A 27,126-nucleotide genomic window follows, 5' to 3' on the forward strand; every position below is an offset into this window, starting at 1 on the left:
CCCTGCCCTCCCCTCCCATCATCAAATCCCCACTCCCTCCCCAACTGTCCTCTCTTGACCTTTCTCTCACTCACAACGCATCATCACCCACCCATATAACCACGACCCCGCCCCCACTACAAACCCCCCCCTCCCAAGCCCCCTCCCCTCCCCACACAACCCCTCCCCCCTCCCCACTACAACCCCCTCCCCACTACAGCCCCCTCCCCTCCCCAGCCCCCTCCCCTCCCCACCACAGCCCCCTCCCCTCCCCAGCCCCCTCCCCACTACAGCCCCCTCCCCTCCCCTCCACAGCCCCCTCCCCACTACAGCCACAACTATTGTAACAAACAAAGAAGCCGCGTTTAAACAGAAATCAATGCAAAGCGAAACCAGACTTTTACAACAACACGAGGCCATGTGGTCAGTTAGTGCCGCCACTGCAGGGGGCTGGGGAACTCACTCACTCACTGTGAGGTGAGGGGGGGGACAGAGTATCCCACACGGTGCCCCCACCGCTGCAGAGGGAGGAGGGGAGAGTTGAGGGGGGGGGGGGAGTTGGGGGGGGGGGTGATCCCAGTATCCCACACTGTCCCCACCATTACACTCTGCCACAGTTACCTTGTTGTTGTCGCCGCTGCGCTCCGCCCGGCTCTCCCCCGCAGTCATCCTGCTCTCTTTCTTTCTCTTTTTCTCTCCTTCTTTCTCTCCTTCTCTCTCTCCTTCTCTCTCTCCTTCTTTCTCTCCTCTCTCTCCGTCTCCTTCTGTCCCGCAAACTATTTGTTGACTTTTTCTTCTTTCAAGTTGGTGACAAATGCGCTCCCGAGGCTGCGTGCGGGCGGCGGTGGCGGGGAGACAGAGACACAGAGAGCCACAAACACTCCCGTCCCCGCTGCCGAGCGCGCCCCCGACGCTCCAGGCGCGCCCCCGCGGCAGGTCGTCGCCCCTCTGCGGCGCAACTTAGTGCAGGAGGAACTGCAGATGCGGGTTTAGCCCGAGACAAACACAAAGTGCTGGAGTAACTGCGGGTCGGGCTGCATCTGTCGGAGATGTGGGAAAACTTGTGAATCTGTGGAATTCTCTGCCACAGAAGCCAATTCACTGGATGTTTTCAAGAGAGAGTTAGATTTAGCTCTGGGGACTAAAGGAATCAGGGGATATGGGGAGAAAGCAGGAACGGGGCACTGATTGTGGATGATCAGCCATGATCATATTGAATGGCGGTGCTGGCTCGAAGGGCCGAATGGCCTACTCCTGCACCTATTGTCTATTGTCAAAAAGCACTTTATCTGGAAGTGCAGATGCTGGTGGAATCTGGAACAAAAGACAAAGTGCTGGAGTAACTCAGCCGGTCAGGCAGAGTCTGTGGAGGGAGATGGACAGATGATGTTGGGATGCTTCTTATCTGAAGAAGGGTCCCGCCACACGGCATCTGCCCATTACCCTCCACAGATGCTGCCTGACCCGCAGTTACTCCAGCAATTTGTGTCTCTTTCTCTAAGCTTTGTATTGTCTGTACATGTGGAATCTGTGCCTTGTACAGCGTATTAATATACATTAGGAAATGCAATGGTCCCAAATCACAGCCTTAGGCAGGCACCCTGTACACCTCCCTTCAATCTAGTGAATACCTGACTTTTCATATTGAGAAAAGACACAACAATCTGGAGTAACTCAGCGGCTTAGACAGCACCTTTGGAGAAAAGGAATATGTGACGTTTCAGGTCGAGACCCTTCTTCAGACTATTCCTTTTCTCCAGAGATGCTGCCTGACCAGCTGAGTTACTCCAGCTTTTTGTGTCTATCTTCAGTATCAACCAGCATCTGCAGTTCCTTTCTACACGTTCCATATTGGGACCCCACATCTATCCAGGTGCTAAGAATGGAATTGAAGTTCAACTGACTTAAGAGGTAAATATATTTAATCTTAGCACAAATCATACAGTGACTGTGAAAGTACCACAGCCGTGCATCCTCAGCAGTACATTTAGTATACATAGAGTCTGAAGAAGGGTTTCGGCCCAAAACGTTGCCTATTTCCTTCGCTCCATAGATGCTGCTGCACCCGCTGAGTTTCTCCAGCACTTTTGTCTACCTTCGATTTTCCAGCATCTGCAGTTCCTTCTTAAGTATATTTAGTTCAGAGGTATAATGTGGAAACAGGCCCTTCGGCCCACCAACTCCGTGCCAACCAGAGATCAACCTTACACTAGTGATATCCTACACACTAGGGACAAATTACAGAAGCCAATTAACCTACAAACTAACACACCACACAGAATATTCTCGGGAAATACAACAACATTGTTCCAATATAACAAAAATACAACAATATTGTGATATGTAACTAACTCAGAACCAGTTCCAAATACTATGTAGGTTACACATTGACTCATTTTTAATATTATAAAGTTATCAATGATATATATGCAACATTTGGGGTTCTGATTCTGGATGATCAGCCATAATCACATTGAATGGCGGTGCTGGCTTGAAGGTCCGCATGGTCTACTCCTGCACCTATTCTCTATGTCTAACATACATTTTGTATTTTGGTATCCGACCAAGGTCAATGTAACATTCTAAATTAAAGGAATATATAATTTTAAAATTATAATTTTTTAACAAGATTTTGTAATGAAATACAATATTACTTTCTCAACAGAAATACAGGCCTTTACTATTTTGCCCTCAACTCCCCATGATGTCAAGGTAAGGTATGTCTTTGTGTTGTACTCTGAGTGTTACCGCCCCCTTATGGATTTGTTCTGAACTTCAGTGACAGAAGGTAAAGGCCTCAGCAGACAAAGTCAAACAAACTAGTCATCAAGTCCAAAGATAGACACAAAAAGCTGGAGTAACTCAGCGGGACAGGCAGGCAGCATCTCTGGAGAGAAGGAATGGGTGACGTTTTGGGTCGAGACCTTTCTTCAGAGTTCCTCGTCATCGTCCAATAGATGATTCAATTAACTCGATTCTCCAGCTGGGACTTGAATTGCCATCTTCAGTTCTGACCAACAACATTACTGGGGGCATGAGTGGTGTAGCTGGCAGAGCTCTCACCGCACTGTCCAGCAGCCTGTGTCCATATCCCCCATTCTGACCTCTTGTATTTTCTGTCTGGAGTGTACACATGCTCCCCGTGGTCATTCACTATGTGGTCATTCACCCTGTGGCCATTCACTATGTGGTCATTCACCCTGTGGCCATTCACCATGTGACCATGTGGCCATTCACTCTGTGCCCATTCTCATTATGTGGCCATGCTCCCTGTGGCTATTTTCATTATGTGGCCATTTTCATTATGTGGCCATTTTCATTATGTGGCCATTTTCATTATGTGGCCATTCACTCTGTGGCCATTCACTCTGTGGCCATTCACTGTGTGGCCATTCACTGTGTGACCATTCACTGTGTGGCCATTCACTGTGTGGCCATTCACCCTGTGGCCATTCTCCCAGTGGCCATTCACTGTGTGGCCATTCACTCTGTGGCCATTCACTTTGTGACCATTCACGTTCCTCTGGGTGTTTTGGTTTCCTTCAACATCTGATAATCTTGCAGTTTGGTAGATCAACTGGCTTTTATATATTGCCCCTATTGGGAGATGGGTGTATGGTCAAATCTGGAGAAAATGGACAGAAACTGAGGGGAGAGTAAAATGGGATTAACGTAAACGGGTACTTGACCAGTCTGAAGAAGGGTTTCGGCCCGAAACGTCGCCTATTTCCTTCGCTCCATAGATGCTGCTGCACCCGCTGAGTTTCCCCAGCAATTTTGTGTACCAACTTGATATTTAATGTCATCTCAGGGACTAAAGGGATTGCGAGGTGACTATATTTTATCAACTGTTTTACTGTGCCTTTTGCAATGAATGATGCCATTTTGCTGGAGAGTGTTAGAACATCACAGGGTTTGTAAACTAGTTTTAATCGGAAGTAAACCTGGCCCATTACTCTGGCATGTTTCAGTACAAATGAGACGATGAGTGAGGTCACACACTATCTGGAGGAACAACATCTCGTATTCCACTTGGGTAGTTTGCAACCCAATGGAATGAACACTGAATTCTCCAATTTTACTTCGGAGTCACGTGAGTGACTACGTGAAGAAGCCCGCCAGGACGCATGCGTGTCAAATCGCTACACGCATTGCGAAACGTCAGACGCGGTGGAACGACGTTCCCCCGCAGCGGCAGTTTAACAGCCGCAACTTGCAGGTAAGAGTTTACTCTGCGGTCTTTTTTGTTTCCATTTCCAACTACAGGTGGGAACATGGACAAAACAAAAAAGACAAGGTCTGCGACAAAGCTGGTGAGGGAGGACCGCGGAGCAGCGGGCAGCCAGCAGCAGCCAGCGGCACTTGGATCACCGATAGTGGGATCAGCTGTGCCCGATGTCGCCTCCGCACCGGCCAGATCCACGCGGCCGGGCGGTAAGGCTAGACAAAAAACAAACAAGGTCGTGGACTCAGAGGAGTCCGACTTTGAACAACCGCGGGCGGCCAGCGACCGTGAGCGCTGGAGCCGGATGGAGCGGTGTGTGGAGCATTTGCTCCAACGTGACAGACTCCGGGAGATGGAGTCGGGTCACAGTGGGCCCTATGATAAACTCACAGCAGTACCTCTTGAAGGGCTGCACAGTGCTTCTGCCTCATTAGAGGGGAGCACTGCGGGTCAGTTCTAGGCTGACCTGGAAGAGGGGTCCGCAGAAGGAAAGACAAGTGTGCAAGGGGTGCAGGAACGAAAGAACCTACTGGACATGGTGTCCAATTTCATACAGCCAGACCAGACTGGTCAAAATCTGGAGCCAAAGCTAGCTGCCAGTATAGACTATATGTCTCTAAACCAGTTACAAGAACAGGCTGTACTGGACACCACATCAAGACACCTGGCACCGGGCAACTGCATATCCCTGAATGTTCCAATAGTAAGCACCAATACTATTATTTGGAGGCAACCTATTGAAGCAAGTCAAGGAGCTCGATGAGGAAGCAAAAACCCTGGGACTAATAAAAGGGACTCCATCAAAAACCCACTACAGCCAAAGACAGCACCCCTACGCACCCACCAGCAGAACAAGAATGACTGGTGAAAGCTCGAAGGCCCGGTACTCAAAACATGAGTCTTTTTTTAGCCCATGGCCCAGGCCGGCCTTCTTGGAAGATGCGCGGACCTCCAACGCCAACCAAACCACAAATCCAGACACCAGCGCAACAACAGCAGCGAAGAACCTACAAAAAGAAGTAAACCTGCCACTGGTAACTATGGAGGTAGGTGGGTCTGGTTCCCTACAAAATACAGGGAGCATGGAGGTTGGTAGGAGATTACACTCTTTTCTGAATGCATGGAGAATGTTAACAACCGATACTTACATCTTAAGCAGTATCCAGGGATATACAATAGAGTTTATACACAAGTACAGCCCTCCAGTTCAACATATACCGAACCGAATGTTCGTGCTTTCTGATAAAGAAAAATCAGAAGCGCAAGCTGAACTGGAGCGGCTTTACGTAAAAGGTGTAATTGAGCAAACTCAACATGAACCATTAGAATTCGTGTCCGATATATTTACCAAAAACAAAAACAAAAAACAAAAAAAACAAAAACAAAAAAAGATGGTGGTTGTCGCATCATCATAGACCTGACAAAATTGAATATATTTGTACAATATATTCACTTCAAAATGGAAACCTTTGTTACTGCTAAACAATTAATTTCCAAAGGTTACTTCATGGCCAGCATCGATTTAAAAGATGCTTACTATTCAGTGCCTATACGAGGTGACCACAGATGTTACTTAAAATTCAACTGGATGAGACAACTCTGACAGTATAAAGCACTGCCAAATGGCTTATCATCAGCCCCCAGGCTGTTCACAAAAATCTTTGAAACCAGCCCTAGCGTTTCTACGGAAACGAAAACACATGGTCATGGCATATTTAGATGACATACTCATTGTGGGCAAAACTTTGGAATTGGCCAAACAAACCGTAACAGCCACAAAACAGTTATTTGAAAAACTGGGATTTATTATCCATCCAGTTAAATATAAACTAACGCCTTCCACTACTATGGACTATTTGGGGTTCACCATTGACTCAGTTCACATGTCGGTGACTCTGTCTAAGGGAAAGGCTAGAGATTTAATAGAGGCTTGCAATAACCTCATTGACATCAGCAAACCATCCATCAGATTGGTAGCAAAAGTAATTGGCAAAATGGTGGCTGCCTTTCCAGCCACACAATTTGGACCTCTACATTATCAAAACTTACAGAGAGCAAAAATACAAGCACCCTAAATTAATGCAGGTCACTTTGACAGACCTATGAAACTACCAATCAAAGCTAAAATGGAACTAAAATGGTGGATAGATAACATCTGGCTTTGTTCCAATCCAATCATTGTCAGTAACCCTTCCATGGTACTACAAACTGATGCCAGTGCACTTGGGTGGGGAGCCACCAATACCATCACCAGCTGTGGAGGTAGATGGACTGCTCAGGAGGCATCATTATTACTCACACTGGGCATAAACTACCTGGAAATGTTGGGTGCATTCCATGGCCTAAAGTCATATTGTACTGGGTCATATCACCAGCATGTTAGACTACAGATAGACAATACCACCGTGGTAGCATACATTAACCACATGGGTGGAAACAAATCGACATCATGTGACAATCTGGCTAATACAATTTGGCAATGGTGTATCCAGAGAGATATTTGGATATCAGCCACTTACCTACCAGGAAGACTGAATTTAGTGGCAGACACCAGGTCACGCAAATTTAATGAAAACACCGAATGGATGTTGAATAAAAAAGTATTTGCTGATATTACAGCAAGATATGGAACACCAGATATCGATCTATTCGCATCCAGACTTAACCACCAGTTAGCAAATTATGTTTCATGGGAACCAGACCCTGGGGCAGCGGCGACAGATGCATTTTCGCTGCATTGGGAGAAATTGTTTATTTACGCATTCCCTCCTTTCTGCCTCATCAGTCGGGTATTAAGGAAAATACAACAAGACTCTGCGTCTGGTATTTTTGTAGTACCCGATTGGCCTACTCAACCATGGTTCCCAGTGGTACTAAACATGGTATTAGAACCATGTATCACCATCCCACATAGACCAGATTTATTGCTACATCCCGTAACAAGGGATAGCCACCCATGCCATAACCATTTGAACTTATTAATTTGAAGAGTTTAAAAAACACCTCTACTACAACTGGGACTGATGGACCGAACAGTGAACATGATCTCGGCGGCCCAAAGACAGTCAACCAAAAAACAGTATCTGGTCTATATCAGGAAGTGGGAGATGCATTGTCACAAAAACAACATCACCCACAGAGACATGAACATCCCGTCTGTTCTGGAATATCTGGCAGGCCTCCACTATGATGAGGGGCTCAGTTACAGTGCCATCAACTGCGCCAGAAGTGCCCTATCGACTTACCTATGGCAGGGGACAGAGCGTTACTCTGTTGGGACTCACCCACTGGTAACAAAACTTATGAGGGGAATTTTTAATACTAATCCCCCAAGAACCAAATACTCCCAAATATGGGATGTAAGTATTGTCCTGAAGATGCTCAGGAATTGGTCTCCAGCAACAGCTCTGTCCCTACACAGACTGACATTAAAAACAGTCATGCTAATGGCATTGGTCACGGCACAGAGGGTACAGTCACTGCATAAACTAAGACTGGACAACATGACTTGCTCAACTGAAAATATTACGTTTCATATCTATGAGTTAGTAAGCAGAACAGACAGGGATCAGCAGGCCTCAATATACAATTTAGGTCATACCCAACAGATGACCGTCTCTGTATAGTAAGACGTTTGTCGTTATACATGGAGAAAACGAAAATCCTAAGAGGCAATGAGAAGGCACTTTTTGGTCAGCCACAAGCAACCACACAAAAGAGTGACGGTCCAGACCATCTCAAGATGGCTGAAACAGGTGCTAACACAGGCTGGGGTGGATACTAATATTTTAAAATCTCATTCCACCAGGGCTGCAGCTACATCGGCAGCGATACAGTTGGATGTACCAATGGACCAAATCCTCAAGGCAGCAGGATGGTCAGGGGAAAAAACATTCCAACTATTTTACAACAAACCAGTAATGAAACCTGGAACGTTTGCAGAAACAATTTTAAGTTCTGTAAATTAATTTAAACCCATAAAAAGGGGTTATAATTTTGTGTTAATAAATTTTATGATTTCAATGTCGAATTCATGTCCAAATTATGTTAACACAATTCCTCCTACAGTCATCAAGGCAGACGTGATGCATGGACTCGTTTCCACGGCATGAAATCACACAGCTTTAAAATCTTCACGTAGTCACTCACGTGACTCCGAAGTAAAATAGTAAGATTAAACGAGAACTTACCAGTTTGAAGTTTGATCTGTATTTTATGAGGAGTTACGATGAGGGATTACGTGCCCTCCACTCCCACCCTTCTCTAATCTTACTATGTTTAGTCATTACAGTTATCTGTGATTTCACACCGCTGCTTTGAAGAATGACACGCATGCGTCCTGGCGGGCTTCTTCACGTAATCCCTCATCGTAACTCCTCATAAAATACAGATCAAACTTCAAACTGGTAAGTTCTCGTTTAATCTTACTATTTTACATAACACCCCTCCCTTCATCTCTCACTTTTACGAAAGCCCCACCCTGGTGCAGACCCCGTCCTGCTATCCCCCATCTCCACTATAATCCCCCGAGCACAGAGCAGCCACAGGCCGAGCCAGCCCAAAGCCTTCACCAAACCAATCAATTCTCCGGCAGAATTTGACGTTGATCTTTGACAGATAAAACCAATGTTCATAATACGTTCTCAATTTTTATTTTATTTGGCCATTTGACTTAAAAATTGCTCAAAATCAGGTGTGTGTCAATGATAGCAGACCATGTGAAAATGTATATGGTCATCTGCCAATATTTTTAAATTATCATAAATTAACATATTATATCTGCTTTAATTCATTGTGGTACTATGTCACATTCAGAAGAAACTATAAATGGAAAATGCAAAAAAACCCTCAGCCTCTTCTTGCAGTTACTAATGTGGATATATTAATCTGATTATTAATGATAAAATATTCTTGTTTGAGCACAAAATAAGAAATGATTTTATCATTGATTACTGATAAAGATCTAGTCCTGCCAAGGCTATTTATGCAGTATCACAAACGGTCGTAGGAAAGCATTCAATGCATTTACATTTACGGAGTATAGACTTGACAAAACCCAGGAGATTCAATCCCATTAAACCTTTATCCATTTACCTCCTCTCAACCTGCAGTCAAATCAAATTCCAATCCCGTCAGAAAACTGCAGCCCAAATTACAATCTTTTCAGGAAATACTTCTTCGTTTAGACCTGTTGAATCAGAATAATACCAGAGATCAGATGATCAGAGAAGGAAATAAATGGATAGGGTTTAAATGGGACTAATTCACCGGGCTGCTATTTAAAGAAAGGAAACTCTGCATAGTCACAATTGCCACATGTTTCTCACTCCGTTCATTGTAATCGAGATAAAGCAGCAAAGACTCAAAACACAACTCTTCCCGGGAAGAAATGTCACTGGCTCTCTTCCTCTTCGGCCTGATTACAGGTAAGGTCTCGTGAGGAAACATTTCTATTATCTGTCTGAATTTTCGAACTGGTTTTGTACGTATTAGATTGATGTATTTCGGGATTATTGTAAATTACAGTCGGCTTCCACATCCCTGCCGTTAGCTTTTGACATTGCTGCAAGATGTTTATTAGTCATGTTACCAAATGGGAAAAATAGGACATTCATTTGTTCTATATCTCTCTGCATCATCGTCTATATCTCTCGTTTCCCTTTCCCCTGATTCAGTTTGAAGAAGGGTCTCAACCCGAAAAGTCACCTATTCCTTTTCTCCAGAGATGCTGTCTGACCCGCTGAGTCTTCAGAACTGAAATGAAGATAGACACAAAATGCTGGAGTAACTCAGCCGGACAGGCCACATCTCTGGAGAGAAGGAATGGGCGACGTTTCGGGTTGAGACCCTTCTTCAGAACAGGAGCTTAAATATATTTAACAAAATACTGAGACATTTTAAGAATAGTTTTAATTTTCTTAACTGAATAGATAATGAGCATTTTGCATTATCTAGGTGTAAAATTATGTAACTAAAGTTTTATTCTATTGTTCTATTATCCACCCCACAGCAGAAGCAATTCACAGTGATATGTTTCTACAATCTTTACTGTTAATACAAGAGTGCTTATAAATTAGCTGTTGAAAGAAATAGATTTTATGCATTCATATTGATAATGAAAATGGTTTAGTAACTACAAAAACATACGTACGTGTTACCGTTTATGGGGAACTCAATTCCTTATCTCAAATAAATGAATAGAATTTTAACAGTAAGTATTTTATATTTGGTTACCTGCATCTACTTCAGGCAACAAGACGTGTCCTTCAGTCCAAGGATAACTTTTTAATTATTTCTGTATTTATCTTACAAGTTACTGTCAGCCTTGTCATTTTGGCCAGTATAAGAGGCGGGGAACCTCATTCCCCAGTTACTGGACTATTTCAGTGATATACAGTATTAGTGTATGTACTGTAGTGTAGTGCTGTGTATTAGTCGATAGTATCTCTTGTTGCTCCTTACCAGAATAATACTTCCAGTTTGACCAATAAGTGGGAATGCTGAATCTTTGATTCAATTCCTGACCTAAAATGTTTGAGTAATTAATCCCAACAATTTTGTTTTTACAAACTCGCCTCTTCCTGTTAAAATGTGATTATCAAAACCTTTCTTTCTTTCCCTATTTTATTAGATCGACTGTAATAATTGCTCTTCTAAATTTACCTCTTAAGTGTGAATCACGTCTGCTACTTTCATTGTCTGGGCTGAATCCTTCCTGTTGGGTCCCATCGACCAACTCATTCCTCATTGATAGTGAACTATATTGAGTCTGTAGAAGGGTCTCGACCCGAAACGTCGCCTATTCCTTCGCTCCATAGATGCTGCCTCACCCGCTGAGTTTCTCCAGCACTTTTGTCTACCATCTATTGAGTAACATGCAGGATGGCTGTTCATAAAGCCGCACAAACCAGGAGCCTCTGAAAAACTGTTTGAAATGATGCCTGAAAACCCACTGCTCACATCATTGGTGCATGCTATTTATTTTAATAACCTTAAAGACTACAGGAGCAATTTTATCAAATCATTATTTATATTCAACATCATTAATCCAACTTCCTATGATGACACACCCGTGTCGTGTTGTTTAAAACATTGGGCCTTTTCATGGCACGTTTGTCTGAAAGATAGTGCGTGAATTTTTAAAATAGGTGATATTCATCTATCAATGTGATTATTGACAGGCGAATGCTTCAAGACAAAGGAACTAAAACGTTAAGACAAAGTTGCCTTTCCACGTTATCCCTCCCTACCGACAAATTCTACACAGTTCTACAACTCCATAATCTGAGCATTAATTACCAAGTGGAAAATCTCCACTGGGACCGTTTGCAAGGTAAATGCCTTTTCAAAAAGAGGCCTTTAGAGACATAATTACTTTGGAAATCAGGCTCTTAACACACAGCCATTAACAATCCATTGTGCTATGGGAATAAGCACTGAAAATTGTTTTAGAATGAGATGGCCCTTATAATGGGAATCTAATACAAGGGTTATGTCATTACCATCAACAGATATAATTAACATGATCACAAATGAGGCCAGCAAGATCATCCAAGGAGTTGAAAGCAAAATTTATTGCTGCAATAAAAAGGAATATCAACTTGTATCGGTGGTCGGAGCAGGAGGCTGTTGGTGGCTTGAGGGATTCACCTACATTAAGTAGTGGTGGTGCTAAATGCACTTCATGGCAGTGACCACATATCATGCATCATTTCCATGATTCATTGTTATTGAACTATGAAAGTGGAGGGCAATATGTTGCAGCTGCTTTGTGCCGATGTGCCAGGGAGTCAAGTGTATGTATCCGTCCACTCTGTATTAAAATAAAATACCCCTGTTAAGAATCACAGAGTCATCCAGCATGGAAACAGGCCCTCTACCCAACTCATTCATGCCAAGCAAGATGCCCCATCTAAGCCAGTCCCAGTCACCCACGTTTGGTCCATATCCCTCTAAACATTTCCTATCCATGTACCTGTCCAAATGTCTTTTAAATGTAGTTATAGTACTTGGCTCAACTACCTCCCCCGGCAGCTCGTTCCACTTACGCACCATCCTAGATCGGGCATCTTGGCTGGCATGGGCCAATGGACCTGATTCTGAGCTCTCTGACTGTGTTTCTTTGTTATCCCACTTACTCATCCACCCCAACACATCGACCACAGTTTACAGAGGCCAAATGACTGACCAGCCTGCATGGCTTTGGATGTGGGTGGAAGCCCACAGGGTTCCAGGGAGAACGTGCAAACTCTGCACAGACAGCACCCAATGTCAGGACCAAACTCAGGTCTCTGGCGCTGTAAGGCATCAGCTCTACCAGCTGTGCCATCATGGTTAACTATAGTGTGGTAAGTATTGTGTGTAAAATGGAAATCCCATCACCCCAACAGTTTTGTGGGTAATTATGTTAACTTGTTCTCTTCCTTACAGGTGGTGTTGGCTCTGGTGCATCAGTGCAGAATTCAACAGTACATCATCTAACGAAGACACTACTGCTCAACTATGACAAAGGCATCCGACCAGTAAAGAACTGGACACAGCCCACTACCATTTATATAGACTTCATCCTTCATGCTGTGCTTGATGTGGTAAACTATTCGCACTAACATACATATTCATATACAGGGGTTATGGTTTAATTTAACATTTAAAACAAGATGATGCTTTATATTTGGAAGAATACTGCATGGATCTCTGCTTGGGAGGAAAACAGGCAGATTCATTCAAACCTTTTATCAAGGATGTAGCAAGTTTTTTGATCCAATGAAGTATGTTGAATGAATTATACTTTCTGTTTAAGAAAGAACTGCCAGATGCTGGAAAAATCGAAGGTAGACAAAAATGCTGGAGAAACTCAGCGGGTGAGGCAACATCTATGGAGCGAAGGAATAGGCGACGTTTCGGGTCAAGACCCTTCTTCAGACTAATGTGGGGGTGGGGCGGGGGGGGGGTGGAGAAGAAAGGAAGAGGTGGACACAGTGGGCTGTGGGAGAGCTGGGAAGGGGAGGGGAAGGAGGGAGAAAGCAGGGACTACCTGAAATTGGAGAAGTCAATGTTCATACTGCTGGGGTGTAAACTACCCAAACGAAATATGAGGTGCTGCTCCTCCAATTTGTGGTGGGCCTCACTCTGGCCATGGAGGAGGCCCAGGACAGAAAGGTCGGATTCGGAATGGGAGGGGGAGTTGAAGTGCTGAGCCACCGGGAGATCAGGTTGGTTATTGCGAACTGAGCGGAGGACTTTCTTTCTTGTCACATGTATCCAGGGTACTGAGGTACAGTGAGATGCTATGTTTTGTACACAATCTACTGTAGGGAGTTACACAAGTATCATCACATGTTGGTGCCACAACGTTACAAAAGCACGGAACAGTCCTATGTACTGCCTACCGCCGCACCTTGAAAATAATCTCATTGTCGTGTAAAACATAATAGTCAAATATCTAACAGAGTTTTAATTCTGTTGGTTGAGGGGTGAATGTTGATCATGACTCCAAGGAGAAGCAGGAATTATTGTGTGAATGTGGTTTGATTCTGTGTGTAACAGGAAGTGCTCTCTTGGTGAAATGTTTCCTCGGTTCAACATTGGTGTGTGAGACCAGACTTTCAATCTTGTCTTTACTACACAGGGTGAATATCTCATTTACACAGCTCTGACAAAGTTAGTTCATAAGTAACAGTTACCGATTGAGATGCTAAATCTGCCCAGTAAAAACAACCAATTATTCGATAAAATTATTTATCTAATATTCACAAACTTGCTTACAAATCTGCATCAAAATGAACGAACATGTATTTCACAAATATTTTTTTCTTTATTACCTTTCAGGATGGCCAAAACCAGAAGCTGACCACTAGTGTGTGGTACCGGCAGGTATGTCTAGAATCAGTCATTGTCAACATGTTCTCCAGATCACCCTCCTACCTTAGCTAAGTTATAGCTGCTTACAGCAGCATGTCGCAGGTTTATGTCACCTAATACACAAATATACTAGTGTATGTTTCTCAGTATTATGACATCTACAGGGACAGGGGAATAGCCCTATTGGTTAGTGTGTTGGTGAGCACACTATGTCTATGTCTATGTCACAAAAGCTTTTCACTGTACCTCAGTACACATGACAATGAACTAAACTAAACCATGTTTTTTATTACCAGAGAATATTAGACTTTTACTCAGTTTTATTCATAATTAAATTTTATTTCTTTCATTTAATTGTTTTATTTATACTTACCAAGTTTACCACCCGGGAATATCAGGCAGTCCAAGGATGAGGTGCCAAAATAGGAGTGATTGATATTGGTGAAGACAACAACAAAAAACAAATTCCTGATGCTGGAACTGTGAAATAAAACCAGAGCATGGTGAAAACACTGGGCAGCAGACAGTACCTGTGTGAGGAAAAACCAAAATTACCTTTCCATGTCAGAAACCCACAGAACTGTGAACAGCCAGTGCCCTTAAAGCTGCAACATATTTTATTAAATAACCAAAGACACCCAATTAAAATTAGTCTTCTGGAGGCCAAGCAGATTTAGAGGGGGATCTGGTTTAAAGAATGTGTCTATGTGTTAAATCACTGTTTGGAGCGCTGGTTTGGTGAGATGGATGTACAGATCAGTTCTCAGCAGTTACACTGAGGATACTGTCAATCTGGACAAATATCTGCCCACAACATGGTAGAAGCTAGTATCTTATGACCTGTTTAGTTTAGTTCAGAGATGCAGCCTAGAAACAGACATTCCAGCCCATCGAGTCCAAGCCGACCAGTTCTATCCCACTAGGTAGACAAAAGTGCTGGAGAAACTCAGCGGGTGCAGCAGCATCTATGGAGCGAAGGAAATAGGCAACGTTTCAGGCCGACGACAGCCCAAAACATTGCCCAATTCCTTCGCTCCATAGATGCTGCTGCACCCGCTGAGTTTCTCCAACACTTTTGTCTACCTTCGATTTTCCAGCATCTGCAGTTCCTTCTTAAACAGTTCTATCCCACTCACTAGGAACAATTTACAGAAGCCAATTAACCTACAAACTTGCATGTCTTTGAAATGTGGCGGGGACTGGAGAAAACCCACGTGGTCACAGGGTGAACGTACAAACTCCGTACAGACAGCACCTGTACCTAGGATGGAACCCGGGTCTCTGGCGCTGTAAGGCAGCAACTCTACCACTGTGCTTCCAGCCCCATCTCAAATTGCATTTGAAAATTAGTGGACTTTTGAATGTTAAGTCTTTAAGTGAAGGATGATTGAGTGCAGGGAGAATAGAATTTACTTCTATACCATTCCTGGATCATTGGTGTATTTTGTCAACCTATTCTGCTGACATTTCTGCACACAGTCCCAGTCCCAGTATAATGAGGAACAACTGTCGCTTAACGAGCTGAGAACTCTGCTGCTCATTTTAGCAAAAGCCCTCATTAACATCAAAGCAGAGCATTCCACAACACGCCTGGAGATCAAAGGTAGCAACAATAACACTTGAACGACCTTAGAAGGGCCAGGAACATAAAGGTTGAACCATTAAAGTTAAGAGCGTAAAGGACGTATAGCTTCCTTTAAGTTCTTGACTTGTTTCACCGGCTCAACTCTCATCTGTGCAATCTTGAATTTGGGCTGAAAGATAGACACAAAATGCTGGATTATTGTGTCTATCATGCAGCATCTCTGGAGAAAATGGATAGGTGACATTTTGGGTCAGGACTTCATCAGACATGTTCTCCAGAGATGCTGCCTGACCTGCTGAGTCACTCCAGTATTTTGTATCTATCTTTGGGATAAACCAGCATCTGCAGTTCCTTTTTATTGAATTTGGACCGTTCTATTGCCAATGTTCACGCATGGTCGGAGTTATAGAACATGGATATAAACAGGCAATCTCACACACTGCCTCCTTTCACTCTTGCTGCAGCTATGGATGGATGACTACCTGGTGTGGGACCCAACACATTTTGACCAGATCAATGAAATTTCTCTGCCTGTTGAAGCTATCTGGATCCCTGACATAATCATTCAAGAATTGTAAGTAATTGGCATAAACCATGTGTTCCCAGCAGTAGATGAGGGAACTTTGATTTTCATCAAATATATTTGTCTATTGTCCAAAGCAAAACCTTGTAGAACCTCCTCAGAACACTGAGTGGACACAATCATAGTGTACTGGAGGAACTGCAGCAAATTGTACAAAGCAACTTCCCACAAGCATCATGGAGACAAGGCCATTGTGTGTGTGGGACAAATATCACAGCTTCTCCCCAACTAAAGCTTTTCACTGTACCTCGGTACACGTGACAATAAACCCAACTCAACATCTCTTTTTCAAACTAGCACAAGTGTGAGCTTCTGCATCCACCGCAGAGCATCGATGGAACCTTGTTCAATGCCACATCTGTTGTTGCCGCACTGGCAAGGTAACACACTGAAGCATTGTGCAGTCTGATCCCTGGAACATGCCTGGAACTCACTCAGCCTCGACTGAAGTGCCTGTGCCCCACAGTCTGGCAGGGAGGGGGAGGGGAGGGGGGAAGGGAGGGGGGGAGGGAGGGGGGGGGAATCTACTGTTCCAATGCACTGCATCTCAATGACGGATCTATGCCATCTCTTGTTGTTAGATTTATTCTGTATGGCCTGTACATTTTAATAACAGATTCTAACCTTCATGAGGATGAACATCTGTCTATTTTACTCTCAGTGCCTGGATTAAGGGTCCACATTGAGTCTCAAATTGTATTTAATCTCACAGGTTCTGCCTTGGAATATTTTACTTTGCAAACGTTGCATGCTAGGAATTTGCCAACAATCACAATTGTTCACTTTAGGTTTGTTGACGGTTAAACAAGTGCCGGTATTTTTCACTTGCAGTATCGACATCGGCAACTCGCCCCACCTGCCCTATGTGTATGTAAACGCCTCTGGAGTGGTTAAAAACTACAAGCCGATGCAAGTGGTCTCTGCCTGTAACCTACAGATCTACGCCTTCCCCTTTGACCAACAGAACTGTAGCTTCACCTTTGGCAGCTGGATGCACACAGGTGGGCAGAGAGAAGCACCTGGCCATTATACACCTGGTCAACACCTTCAACATCTGCATGGCTGTTCAACATCATAAACATCTGCAGTGCTAGTACTGGGTGAAACCAGTAGTGAGGATGGTACAATGACCATGCTTGGAAACAGTTCAACAGCTACATGGCTAGGACAGGTTTAGAGGGATATGGGCCAAATGCAGGCAGTTGGGACCAGTGTAACAGGGACATGTTGGCCGGTGTGGGTAAGTTGGGCTGAAGAGCCTGTCTCCACCCTGTAAGACTCTATCACTCTATACTCCATCCATATTTTCACTTCCTCTATACATTATTTCACACTATTATCCCTTAATCTCTTCCAGCCAAATAAAACTTCTCCTTCTGATTCGCCTTCCTTTCCCTGCTTTATTTGCATTTCAGAATCCATTTCCCTCCAACTTTAGATAGACACAAAATGCTGGAGTAACTCAGCGGGACAGGCAGCATCTCTGGAGAGAAGGAATGGGTGACGTTTCGGGTCGAGATCCTTCTTCAGATGCCTCTCTTTCTGTCTGCCGAGCATCAAGTTGGTGGGACAATAAAACAAGGCTGGACAGGCAGGAGAAAGACATGATGGATGGAACAATGTTCTTTAGTAGCAAGGGTTGAAGGAAAAGGATGTAGAGTAGGTTTAAATTGTAACTGTGCGAACACTTCCTACATCTGCTATCGGTAAACAACATGGGGGCTTTTGGAAGGATCTGGAATAATAGTGTGGGGTTCATAAAATTGTTAAAAGCCTGCATTCCTCAATCTTCACTGGAGCAGTTTACAGACAGATAATGGGAGAGGTCATTAAAATAGTAAAGCTATGTTTCAGCATCAGGTATGTTTTTAGCCTTCCAATAATTGTAATTGTGGGCAGGAGAGATCTGGGGGTCGGTTTTAAACCCCGTGCCTTCCCTGACTTGATGGGAATTGTGAATTGTGAAGATTGTCACTATAGAGTGAGCATGTTATTTAAATCTCCAATATAAATCTGGAACATAGTGTCAGTTAAACGCTTCTAAAAAAATAAAAATGATTGCACAGGGAAAGAAGAAATAAAGTCAAGCACTCAAAGCTTAACCTGATTGCATCTCTCTTTGTGCGGCAGTTAGGTCCTTTGTAAACAGCCTGCTTGTCCCGGCCATGAATCCTTTCCTCTCCGCCAATTACCAACGTGTGCCTGTTATCCACTTACATTGCAATATGGATCTGGTTACAACATAAGTGCTTTGGATGGTAAATGATCAAGACAAGTTAATGGAGACATATTTTACAGAAGTGGCCTGTGACTGTCTGAGGGGTGGTGATTATATTATGCCGGACACATGAGAAGAGAGACGGAACTGATAGGTGACCACAAAGTCACCGCATGCAGGGGGGTTGTTTTCAGCAATACGTTTATCTGCTTTTCCTTGTCTCTCTAGTCTTTACTGGAAGCATTTCATACTTCTGCTAACATAATTTACAGTTCTGCATCAATTTCTCTTCAGCTGTGTAACAGATCTTTGGAGAAGAACTCCTGAAAATTACATCCAGGGGAGAGATTCATGGCTGGTTTGTGGTCAAAGTCACTTTAGTGCTTTGATCTCTGCTCCTAAGATTCAATTCCATTGACAGCAATGGAACTGAATTTCAGAAATGGAGCTGAGAGTGTATTTGACAATAGACAATAGACATTAGGTGCAGGAGTGGGCCATTTGGCTCTTTGAGCCAGCACCGCCAACAACAACAATTGTTACTATTGAGGTGGGCAACAGCGGGTGAATGTACTCCACCTGTTTTACAATTCACAAGATGTCCATTCTGTGTCAGAGTAGCCTAGCTGACAGAACTGTTGACATGATCCCATTCTCTGGTGTAATTTCCCAAACATCTTCCTGCCCTGCTCTGCCTTTTCTCATTTATTTTTCTATTTCTCCTTTAAAAATGTATAATAGATTCTGCTTCCTCCATATTTCTGAGTTCTAATCCTAATTAGAACTCTCCTAAACTCCCAAGCAACGTTACCTCCTAGTTACCAGATCATTGACCCAGGAATATTGCTACTTTAGTTTATCAAAACCGTTACAATTTCTAAACCCCCCTCAGACATAAAGCATTCAGTAAGATGCATCTGGACCAATTCTGTCCCCTTATGATAGGGACCAAAACAAACTATTGTCAAAGGTTATGGAGAGAATGGGTTGAGAGGGAAAAGTAGATCAGCCATGAATGAATGGCGGTGCAGACCCGATGGGCCAAATGGCCTTTTAAGGTCATAAGGAATAGGGGTAGAATTAGGCCATACTCTGCCATTCAATCATGGCTGATCTATCTCTCCCTCCAAACCCCATTCTCCTGCCTTCTCCTCTATTACACTCTCCCATAATATTCCACCTAGGCTTTATGGTCTAAAGTCCCATGAATGAATAATAATAATATTGCCATATGAAGTGATATTGCTCCCTTTCTCTTTGCTTTATGACAGTAAATGATGTCAACCTCAAGTATTGGAGAAGTCTTGCGGAGGTTGAGAATGACACCCGGGCGTTTTTAGGTGACAGTGAGTGGGAGCTTCTCTCTGTCCCTTCCACATACCAAAGGCTGCAGGGCGAAGGTGATGACTACGCTCAGATTCAGTTTAACGTAAGTCGATCGTCGAGATCACTCTAAATCTACACTCACAATGAACCCGAAAATATGATGCAGACATCTTTTATGTCAATTTCATAGGATATTAAAAAAATGGAAACATAGAAACATAGAAACATAGAAATTAGGTGCAGGAGTAGGCCATTCGGCCCTTCGAGCCTGCACCGCCATTCAATATGATCATGGCTGATCATCCAACTCAGTATCCCGTACCTGCCTTCTCTCCATACCCTCTGATCCCCTTAGCCACAAGGGCCACATCTAACTCCCTCTTAAATATAGCCAATGAACTGGCCTCGACTACCCTCTGTGGCAGAGAGTTCCAGAGATTCACCACTCTCTGTGTGAAAAAAGTTCTTCTCATCTCGGTTTTAAAGGATTTCCCCCTTATCCTTAAGCTGTGACCCCTTGTCCTGGACTTCCCCAACATCGGGAGCAATCTTCCTGCATCTACCCTGTCCAACCCCTTAAGAATTTTGTAAGTTTCTATAAGATCCCCTCTCAATCTCCTAAATTCTAGAGAGTATAAACCAAGTCTATCCAGTCTTTCTTCATAAGACAGTCCTGACATCCCAGGAATCAGTCTGGTGAACCTTCTCTGCACTCCCTCTATGGCAATAATGTCCTATGGAAATATTCCCATTGCATCAAACAATGTCAAAGCACAAGAAATATCATAAATATAACAGGACAGGACAGGACAGAAGCTAAGGGCTACATCAAGACTACATTCTGGATATGGAGCTGATGTGTTGAGCAACTTTAAACTCCTTGAATGTTGTAGCAGGCTGATTATTTCACATATTCTACACACTATCCTGTTTCGAATTTGCTTGTAGATTTTAGACACAGGGAGATTTATCTTTATTTCAGATTTTAAAACATTAAGACAATGAGTGAGTTATGGATGATTTGTCTCTGACTACCCTTTCCCCTCTCCAGCCCCCCACCCCCCACCCCCCCCCCCCCCCCCCCCCCAATCCTTATTGGCATATGTTTTATGGGGAAGGGTGCTTTTATGAATTAGCTGAGGGACTCCAACTTTTACATTTTGGGGGAACTTTGGCAGATGTCATGACAGTGGTAATCCTGAGATCTGTACACAAAAAGCTGGATTAACTCAGCGGGTCAGGCAGCATCTCTGGAGAAGAGGAATAGGTGATGTTTCGGGTCAAGACCCTTCTTCAGACTATCAGGGTAAAGGAAATGATAGATCTATCTATATCTCCGTCTATATCTCGTCTCCCTCTCCCCTGACTCTCGGTCTGAAGAAGGGTCATGACCCAAAATGTCACCTATTCTTTTTCTCCAAAGATGCTGCCCGACCTGCTGAGTTACTCCAGCTTTTTGTATCCATCTTCGGTTTAAACCAGCATCTGCAGTTCCTTCCTACGCAGCCCTGAGCGAGTCCTTTTTGGACCTAAATTCCCCCAAAGTCTTAATGGGATTTAATTCCACATTCCCCTGGTGCTGGGGAGGATGTGGTGGGAAATGATTCATTAAAGAGTTAATTCTCTGGTCAGCTGGGCAAATATAACAGCATATCTCCCCCACTCTTACCCATCAATGCCCTAAACCCACCTCATAACGTTGAAGAGGACTGAGAAAATAACCGTAATGTAACAGCAGTTTGATTTTAGACACCAAATGCTGGAGTAACTCAGCGGGGCAGGAAGCATCTCTGGAGAGAACGCTCTTCAAAAGCGGTTTGCTTTTTGCAGGTTGTAATAAGAAGGAGACCGTTGCTCCACGTGGTCAGTTTGCTGCTGCCCAGCATGTTCCTGATGCTGGTTGATGTGACCAGCTACTTCCTGCCTCCAAACAGCAGCGGCAGAATAACGTTCAAATCCAGCACCTTGTTGGGATACACAGTGTTCCGTATCAACCTCCACAACGAGCTCGCCATCACTGCCCTGCACACTCCACTCATCGGTAAGATGCTCATTCATCAACTTTAAATAACTGCATCTTTATTGACAACAGCATCTTTATTCTCAACTATCAGTTGGAAATATTCAAAGTAAGGTTGCTCATTAAATGTGATCTATTTAAATAGTGGAGGAATTACAACAACTTCTCCCGATAAAAGCAGAGTAACTTTTCCAGCAAATGTGGTTAGTGAAGGATAGTTGTTTCAGAATCACTGCTCCACACTGCCAGGGACAGCACCTAATCATCCCCACATTGCCCCAGTATTGAGCTTAGTATCAACATTTGGAACTAAATAAGACTCGACAGATACAATCAGAAGGACCTTGCTACAGGGCTAATCTTTAGTACTCCATATCTGACACCTTGGTTCAAATTAATTTCTAATGGTGGGGTGAAATGAGTGGATGAAATACTGAAAAATACATTCAGCAGATTGAGTGGCATTTTTTTGAAAAGAAACTGGGTTGCTTTAATGCTCTGAAGATGGATGTTGGGGCTGGATAAGGTAAAAACCAAATGACAGTGTGGACAAATAATCTCCCAGGAAACAGGTTGCAAAAAATATTTAAGGCCATGTGATGATAAAAACTATTGAATTGAATATGAACAAGTTAGCTTGAACCATGCAGAGAAAGGGAAGAGTGTTTCATGAACAAATACATCGTTTTGTCAGCCAATGAATTGTTATTTATTATTGTAATAATGATTTGCATACAGTAAGCTTCAACCAAGAGGATAATCCAATCAAAAAATAATGATTAAAGAGTAAATAATGGGCATAATTGGATGCCTTGACATGTGTTTGTATTCAGAACAGTTTGTGATGTGTGTCAGCAGAGAACTTGAATACATACAATGTTAGATGTAAGTGTGGTAGTTGTGCCCTGGTCCGTTGCGGTGACCATTATGGTGATCTGCTCTTCCTCAGGTGTGTTCTTTGCTGTCTGCATGGCTCTGCTTGTCATCAGCTTAGCCGAGTCCATCTTTATCGTACAGCTTGTGAACATGAATGAGGACGCAGAACCAATCTGCTTTACGGCCAACAGCTGCCCCTCCCGCCAGAGCACCAGTGAGAGCCCGTGTCCATCGCTGGAGACCAGAGGAAGGAACAGTGATGATAGGCGTAAGGAGCCATGCTTTAGAGAACATTCTCATTCTGGTCAGTTCCCTTTCCATACTAGTGGCCAGCAGACAGTGGCACCTTTCTCCTGCAAAGGTCAGAGGTAGCAACATTCCTTCCGTCACCATTTTTACCGGGCATTAAGTGGAATATCTGGAATCAACTGAAGATCAAGGTTGGATGGTACATGTTGGTATCAACTGAGAGAGAGGGTTCAAGTCTTGAAGATAGCAACTGATTTGCCCAGAGCACGTGTACATAGATGTAGAAAAGAGAGATAAACTAATGAATGAAAGAATGCAGGAAGTGTGCGATCCAGAACACATTGCTTGCTGGATAGCTGAAGTTAAGGATAATATGAGGATTGTACAGCAGACCAGACAGCATCTGTGGGAAAGGGAAAAGCAGATGCTGAGAAGCTAAAACAAATCCAGGAAATGCTGGAAACACACAGTGGGGCAGGCAGTAGGCAATAGGTGCAGGAGTAGGAGTACATTCGGCCCTTAGAGGCAGCATCCGCAGAGACAGAAACAGAGTGAACCCCCGTCCAAGCTCTCCATCAAAGGCCACGATGTGAAACACCACACTGCCCCTGATCCTTACCCTCGCGATCCACACTCATACTTCAGCAACCCTCCCCCCGCCGCCCTCCCCCCCAAGTTAATACATGTCCCGATTCTACCCCCCCCCCGCCCCAAGTTAATACATGTCCCGATTCTACCCCCCCGCCCCAAGTTAATACATGTCCCGATTCTACCCCTCCCCCCAAGTTAATACATGTCCCGATTCTACCCCCCCCGCCCCAAGTTAATACATGTCCCGATTCTACCCCCCCCCCGCCCCAAGTTAATACATGTCCCGATTCTACCCCCCCGCCCCAAGTTAATACATGTCCCGATTCTACCCCCCCGCCCCAAGTTAATACATGTCCCGATTCTACTTTTTCACCATCCAATGAACATCATTGAACTGAAACATTTTCCCCATTGATTCTCTCTCCACACATGTTGCCACCTGACTCACTGGGAGCTTCCACCATTTTCTGTTTTCATTTCAGCTCTACAATGTCTGCAGTGTTTAGTGATGGTGTGAGGAAGGACTCCTTCATTCCATGGGGGTGAGGTCCCACCACAGACGGCCGCTGAGACCGCATTGCAATTGAACGTTTCAGAAGTGAATTTGACAGATCTTAGTTACACAGACCAATGGAGTTAAGATATAGTTAAGCCACATTGTAATTGAATAGCTTAAGGACTTACGTCTGTTCCTGTTATGTCTCCTCTTGGTAAAGTTTCTGGGAGTGACCCTAAAGCTGGCGTCCAGCAGGAAGAGGAGCATCTGGAGACAGAGAGCCGCGGTCTCCAGCGCAGGAGGTTGCCACTGGAAGAGCTACAGGAGGAGATCTCTTCAATCAAACTCTGCCTTCACAACCTGGATGTGGACAGCAATCCCAAGAATGAATGGTTGGCATTCTGTTACAGACTCGATCGGTTCCTGTTCCTCTTGTATCTGGTGGTCCTTGCAGTTTACACTCTTACCATGACCACCCTCTGGCTGATATGGAGCTACCCCTAAGATTCATCACACATGCTGATCCTTCACCCACAAACCTCCCCATCTGAACCTTGTAGTGAAACTAGCCCTCTGTGGTTTAGGTCATTAAAGCAGCCCCTTTAGTGAGATAGATCAGTACATAGAATATAAAACACAGCCCTTCAGCTCACAATATCCATGCCGAACATAAATCCCCGTTAAACTAAACACTTCTGCCTGTACATCCATATCTCTCCCTTCCCTGCAGATCCACTTGCATGTCTTAAGAACCTCTTGAATGCCATGATTGTACCTGCCTCCACCGCCACCCCTGTAGATTCCACATTCCCTGACAAGATGGTACCAAGTCTAGGATTTGCTGTGAAAGCAGGTTACATGTTTGTACTCTTTTGGGGATTAACCAGAATGATACGACAAGCTGAACAGCTTTGTGTAGTGTGAAACAACATCAGCATCATCAGCATCTGTGAAATCCATTACTGTCCCCTGGAGCTGTTCCTAATTCCAGCACTTCTCAGCTGGCAAAGTTTACAAAGCCTCCCAAACAGAGAGCTTGCAGGCTGCATAAACAGCGTCTATGTTTAGTTGTCCAATGTCTAAGCTGGCCACATTTAGCAGCATGGAATATACATTCTTGTTTCATTCGGAGTTAAGCATCTAACTTCCTATTATCATGGGAAAATCCCCAAATACTTTCAGATCTATATAACAACATTTAGCACGATGAGATAATATTTACAGCATGGTAACTGCTCAGTATAAAGTCGGCTGCTTCAACAAGATCTGCACATCCAAATAAATACATTCTAAACCATTCAAAACTTTCTTCTGCTTGAAAATAGCTGAATATGGGTTAAAATAATTACAAACCCTGAAGATTCACCGTAGACCTGGAAATATATGAATGAAACAGAGGGAAATGCTTTGACCCAAGAATTTTATGTCATTTCCATTGACTGCTCCAGACTGCTAACAATATGGGTTTGAACTGTCACCTTGTGTCATTCCTGTGTCACTATATCTGCATGCACACCATTGTGAACGTTGAATATACATGACATAATAAATAAACATGCTGAAATAAATAAAACTGTTTTTCTAACTTCTATCTGAGCGACAGAGGTGTGTAGTAAAGTTCTGTTTGAACAGCCACCAGTATTGGCAGAATGCAGGGACTGGTCCACAGCTATTCCTGTGATCGCAGGGAAATGAAGAGACCAAGGAAGGCAAACAACTCCCTTATTTTCAGATCTTTGAGATTAGATGGAGGAGATGATGCAATTCGATAAAAAGTAAGGAGCAAAGAGAAGAAAACACTGACATTTATGTAGAGCTTTTCCCCAGGTCAGGGGTCTCTGGTGAGTTTGAGTTTATACTAGTCCCACCTGCCTGCGTTTGTTCAATATCCATCTAAACTTGTCCTGCCCATCTACCTGTCCAAATGTTTCTTAAATGTTGTGATGGGACCCAAGTAGCAGGTCACATCTTTTACTGTACATTTTTGCTGCCATATCCTTGCTCATTCAGTTAACCTGTCTCTATCCCACTCCCCATACTTTCCTTCAACTTAGTATCATCAGCTGTAGGAAATCCAGGCTCCTCTACACACCAAACCCTTTGAAATTCTCAGCACTTGAAGAATGGCAATCACTGTGGACAATCTTATAAAGATTATTCAAATCTACACACCCCTGCAGGAGAAGGCTGTGGAGGACATCATTAAGTATTTTTAAGGCGGAGATTGACAGAAACTTGATTAGTACGGATGATAGGGGTTATGTGGATAAGACAGAAGAATGGGGTTGAGATGGAAAGATAGATCAGCCATGATTGAATGAAGTAGACTCGATGGGCCAAATGGCCCAATTCTGCTCCCAAACCATGTGAAATGTCACCTATCCATGTTCTCCAGAGATGTTGTTTGACCCGCTGAGTTACTACAGCATTTTGTGTCCAAATCTGTCCAACCTCTGAAGCGACCTTTGAAATGTATAAGGTTCCATTTTTTAGCAGTGATGTTTTATACAATAACACAGTAGTTAAATTATTAGATTGCATCATTGAACCATTGACCCTGAAGCTGCGGAATATAAAAGTAAAGGAATTAAATTCATGTTGAATTAAAATAAATAAGATATCCTCACTAATGTTAAATATGGATCTACCACGCTTTTATAAAATCCAACTGCTTCACAAATATCCCCCTGTAGTGGAAGCTCCAGCCACTCCTGGCCTGGTGTCTGTGACCAGACCCAATAATGTGGCTCAATTCTAAATCTCTCAGTTCAGGAACAATTACATGTTTGTCCTTCATAGTCGAAGAAGACCATGACTTCAGTGTTATTGTTTGTGGTTCTGGAGGTGACTGGTGAGACCAGTCCGGGCCCAGAAGGCTCGAACGTATATGGGACACAGTTGGGTGGGTGCTGCAGTAGAAGTTGCCGTGGCTCGAGCCTTGCGCGCGGCGTGTTCTCACTGAGTTTCTGCGGTGCGCTTCTTCTCAGTTGCACACGTTCCTGTGGTGATCTTGCTTTGCCCAGTTGGGTGATACGGGTCCTGAAGTCATGACTTGCGCTTGACTTGGATTAAAGTGAGGGAGAGTTACACAAATCATCAGCCTCACTCTCTCATCTC

General features: G+C 43.7%; 2 protein-coding genes across 9 annotated transcripts in view; one reads left to right on the top strand and one right to left on the bottom strand.

The window, feature by feature from the left end:
• The window catches only part of usp28 (ubiquitin specific peptidase 28), a 48,409-nt gene extending 47,506 nt beyond the window's left edge, over positions 1–903 (bottom strand). For 5 of the 7 annotated variants that reach the window (XM_033049888.1, XM_033049890.1, XM_033049893.1 and 2 more), the window contains exons 1-2: positions 731–903; positions 601–677 (exon numbers count right to left, since the gene is read on the bottom strand). In XM_033049888.1, the coding sequence (XP_032905779.1) occupies positions 601–648 (48 nt within the window). In that variant the 5' untranslated portion in view covers positions 649–677; positions 731–903. Of the gene's footprint in view, positions 1–600 lie in introns of all 7 variants that reach the window. The other 2 variants (XM_033049889.1, XM_033049887.1) reach the window with 1 other exon arrangement.
• htr3b (5-hydroxytryptamine receptor 3B) lies at positions 297–25,582 on the top strand. 2 transcript variants are annotated; one of them, XM_033049896.1, is made up of 11 exons: positions 297–402; positions 2,645–2,691; positions 11,386–11,537; positions 12,635–12,792; positions 14,033–14,077; positions 16,115–16,224; positions 17,065–17,234; positions 19,723–19,880; positions 21,608–21,818; positions 22,747–22,977; positions 24,230–25,582. In XM_033049896.1, the coding sequence occupies exons 2-11, from the start codon at positions 2,681–2,683 to the stop codon at positions 24,511–24,513; spliced, it is 1,530 nt and encodes a 509-aa protein (XP_032905787.1). In that variant the 5' UTR covers positions 297–402; positions 2,645–2,680; the 3' UTR covers positions 24,514–25,582. The 2 variants fall into 2 exon arrangements, with proteins under 2 accessions (XP_032905787.1, XP_032905788.1); XM_033049897.1 differs by having other exon boundaries at positions 22,747–22,941.
• The last annotated feature ends 1,544 nt before the right edge of the window (positions 25,583–27,126 follow it).

This window comes from Amblyraja radiata, chromosome 33, assembly GCF_010909765.2.
Source record: "Amblyraja radiata isolate CabotCenter1 chromosome 33, sAmbRad1.1.pri, whole genome shotgun sequence".
NCBI lineage: Eukaryota > Metazoa > Chordata > Chondrichthyes > Rajiformes > Rajidae > Amblyraja > Amblyraja radiata.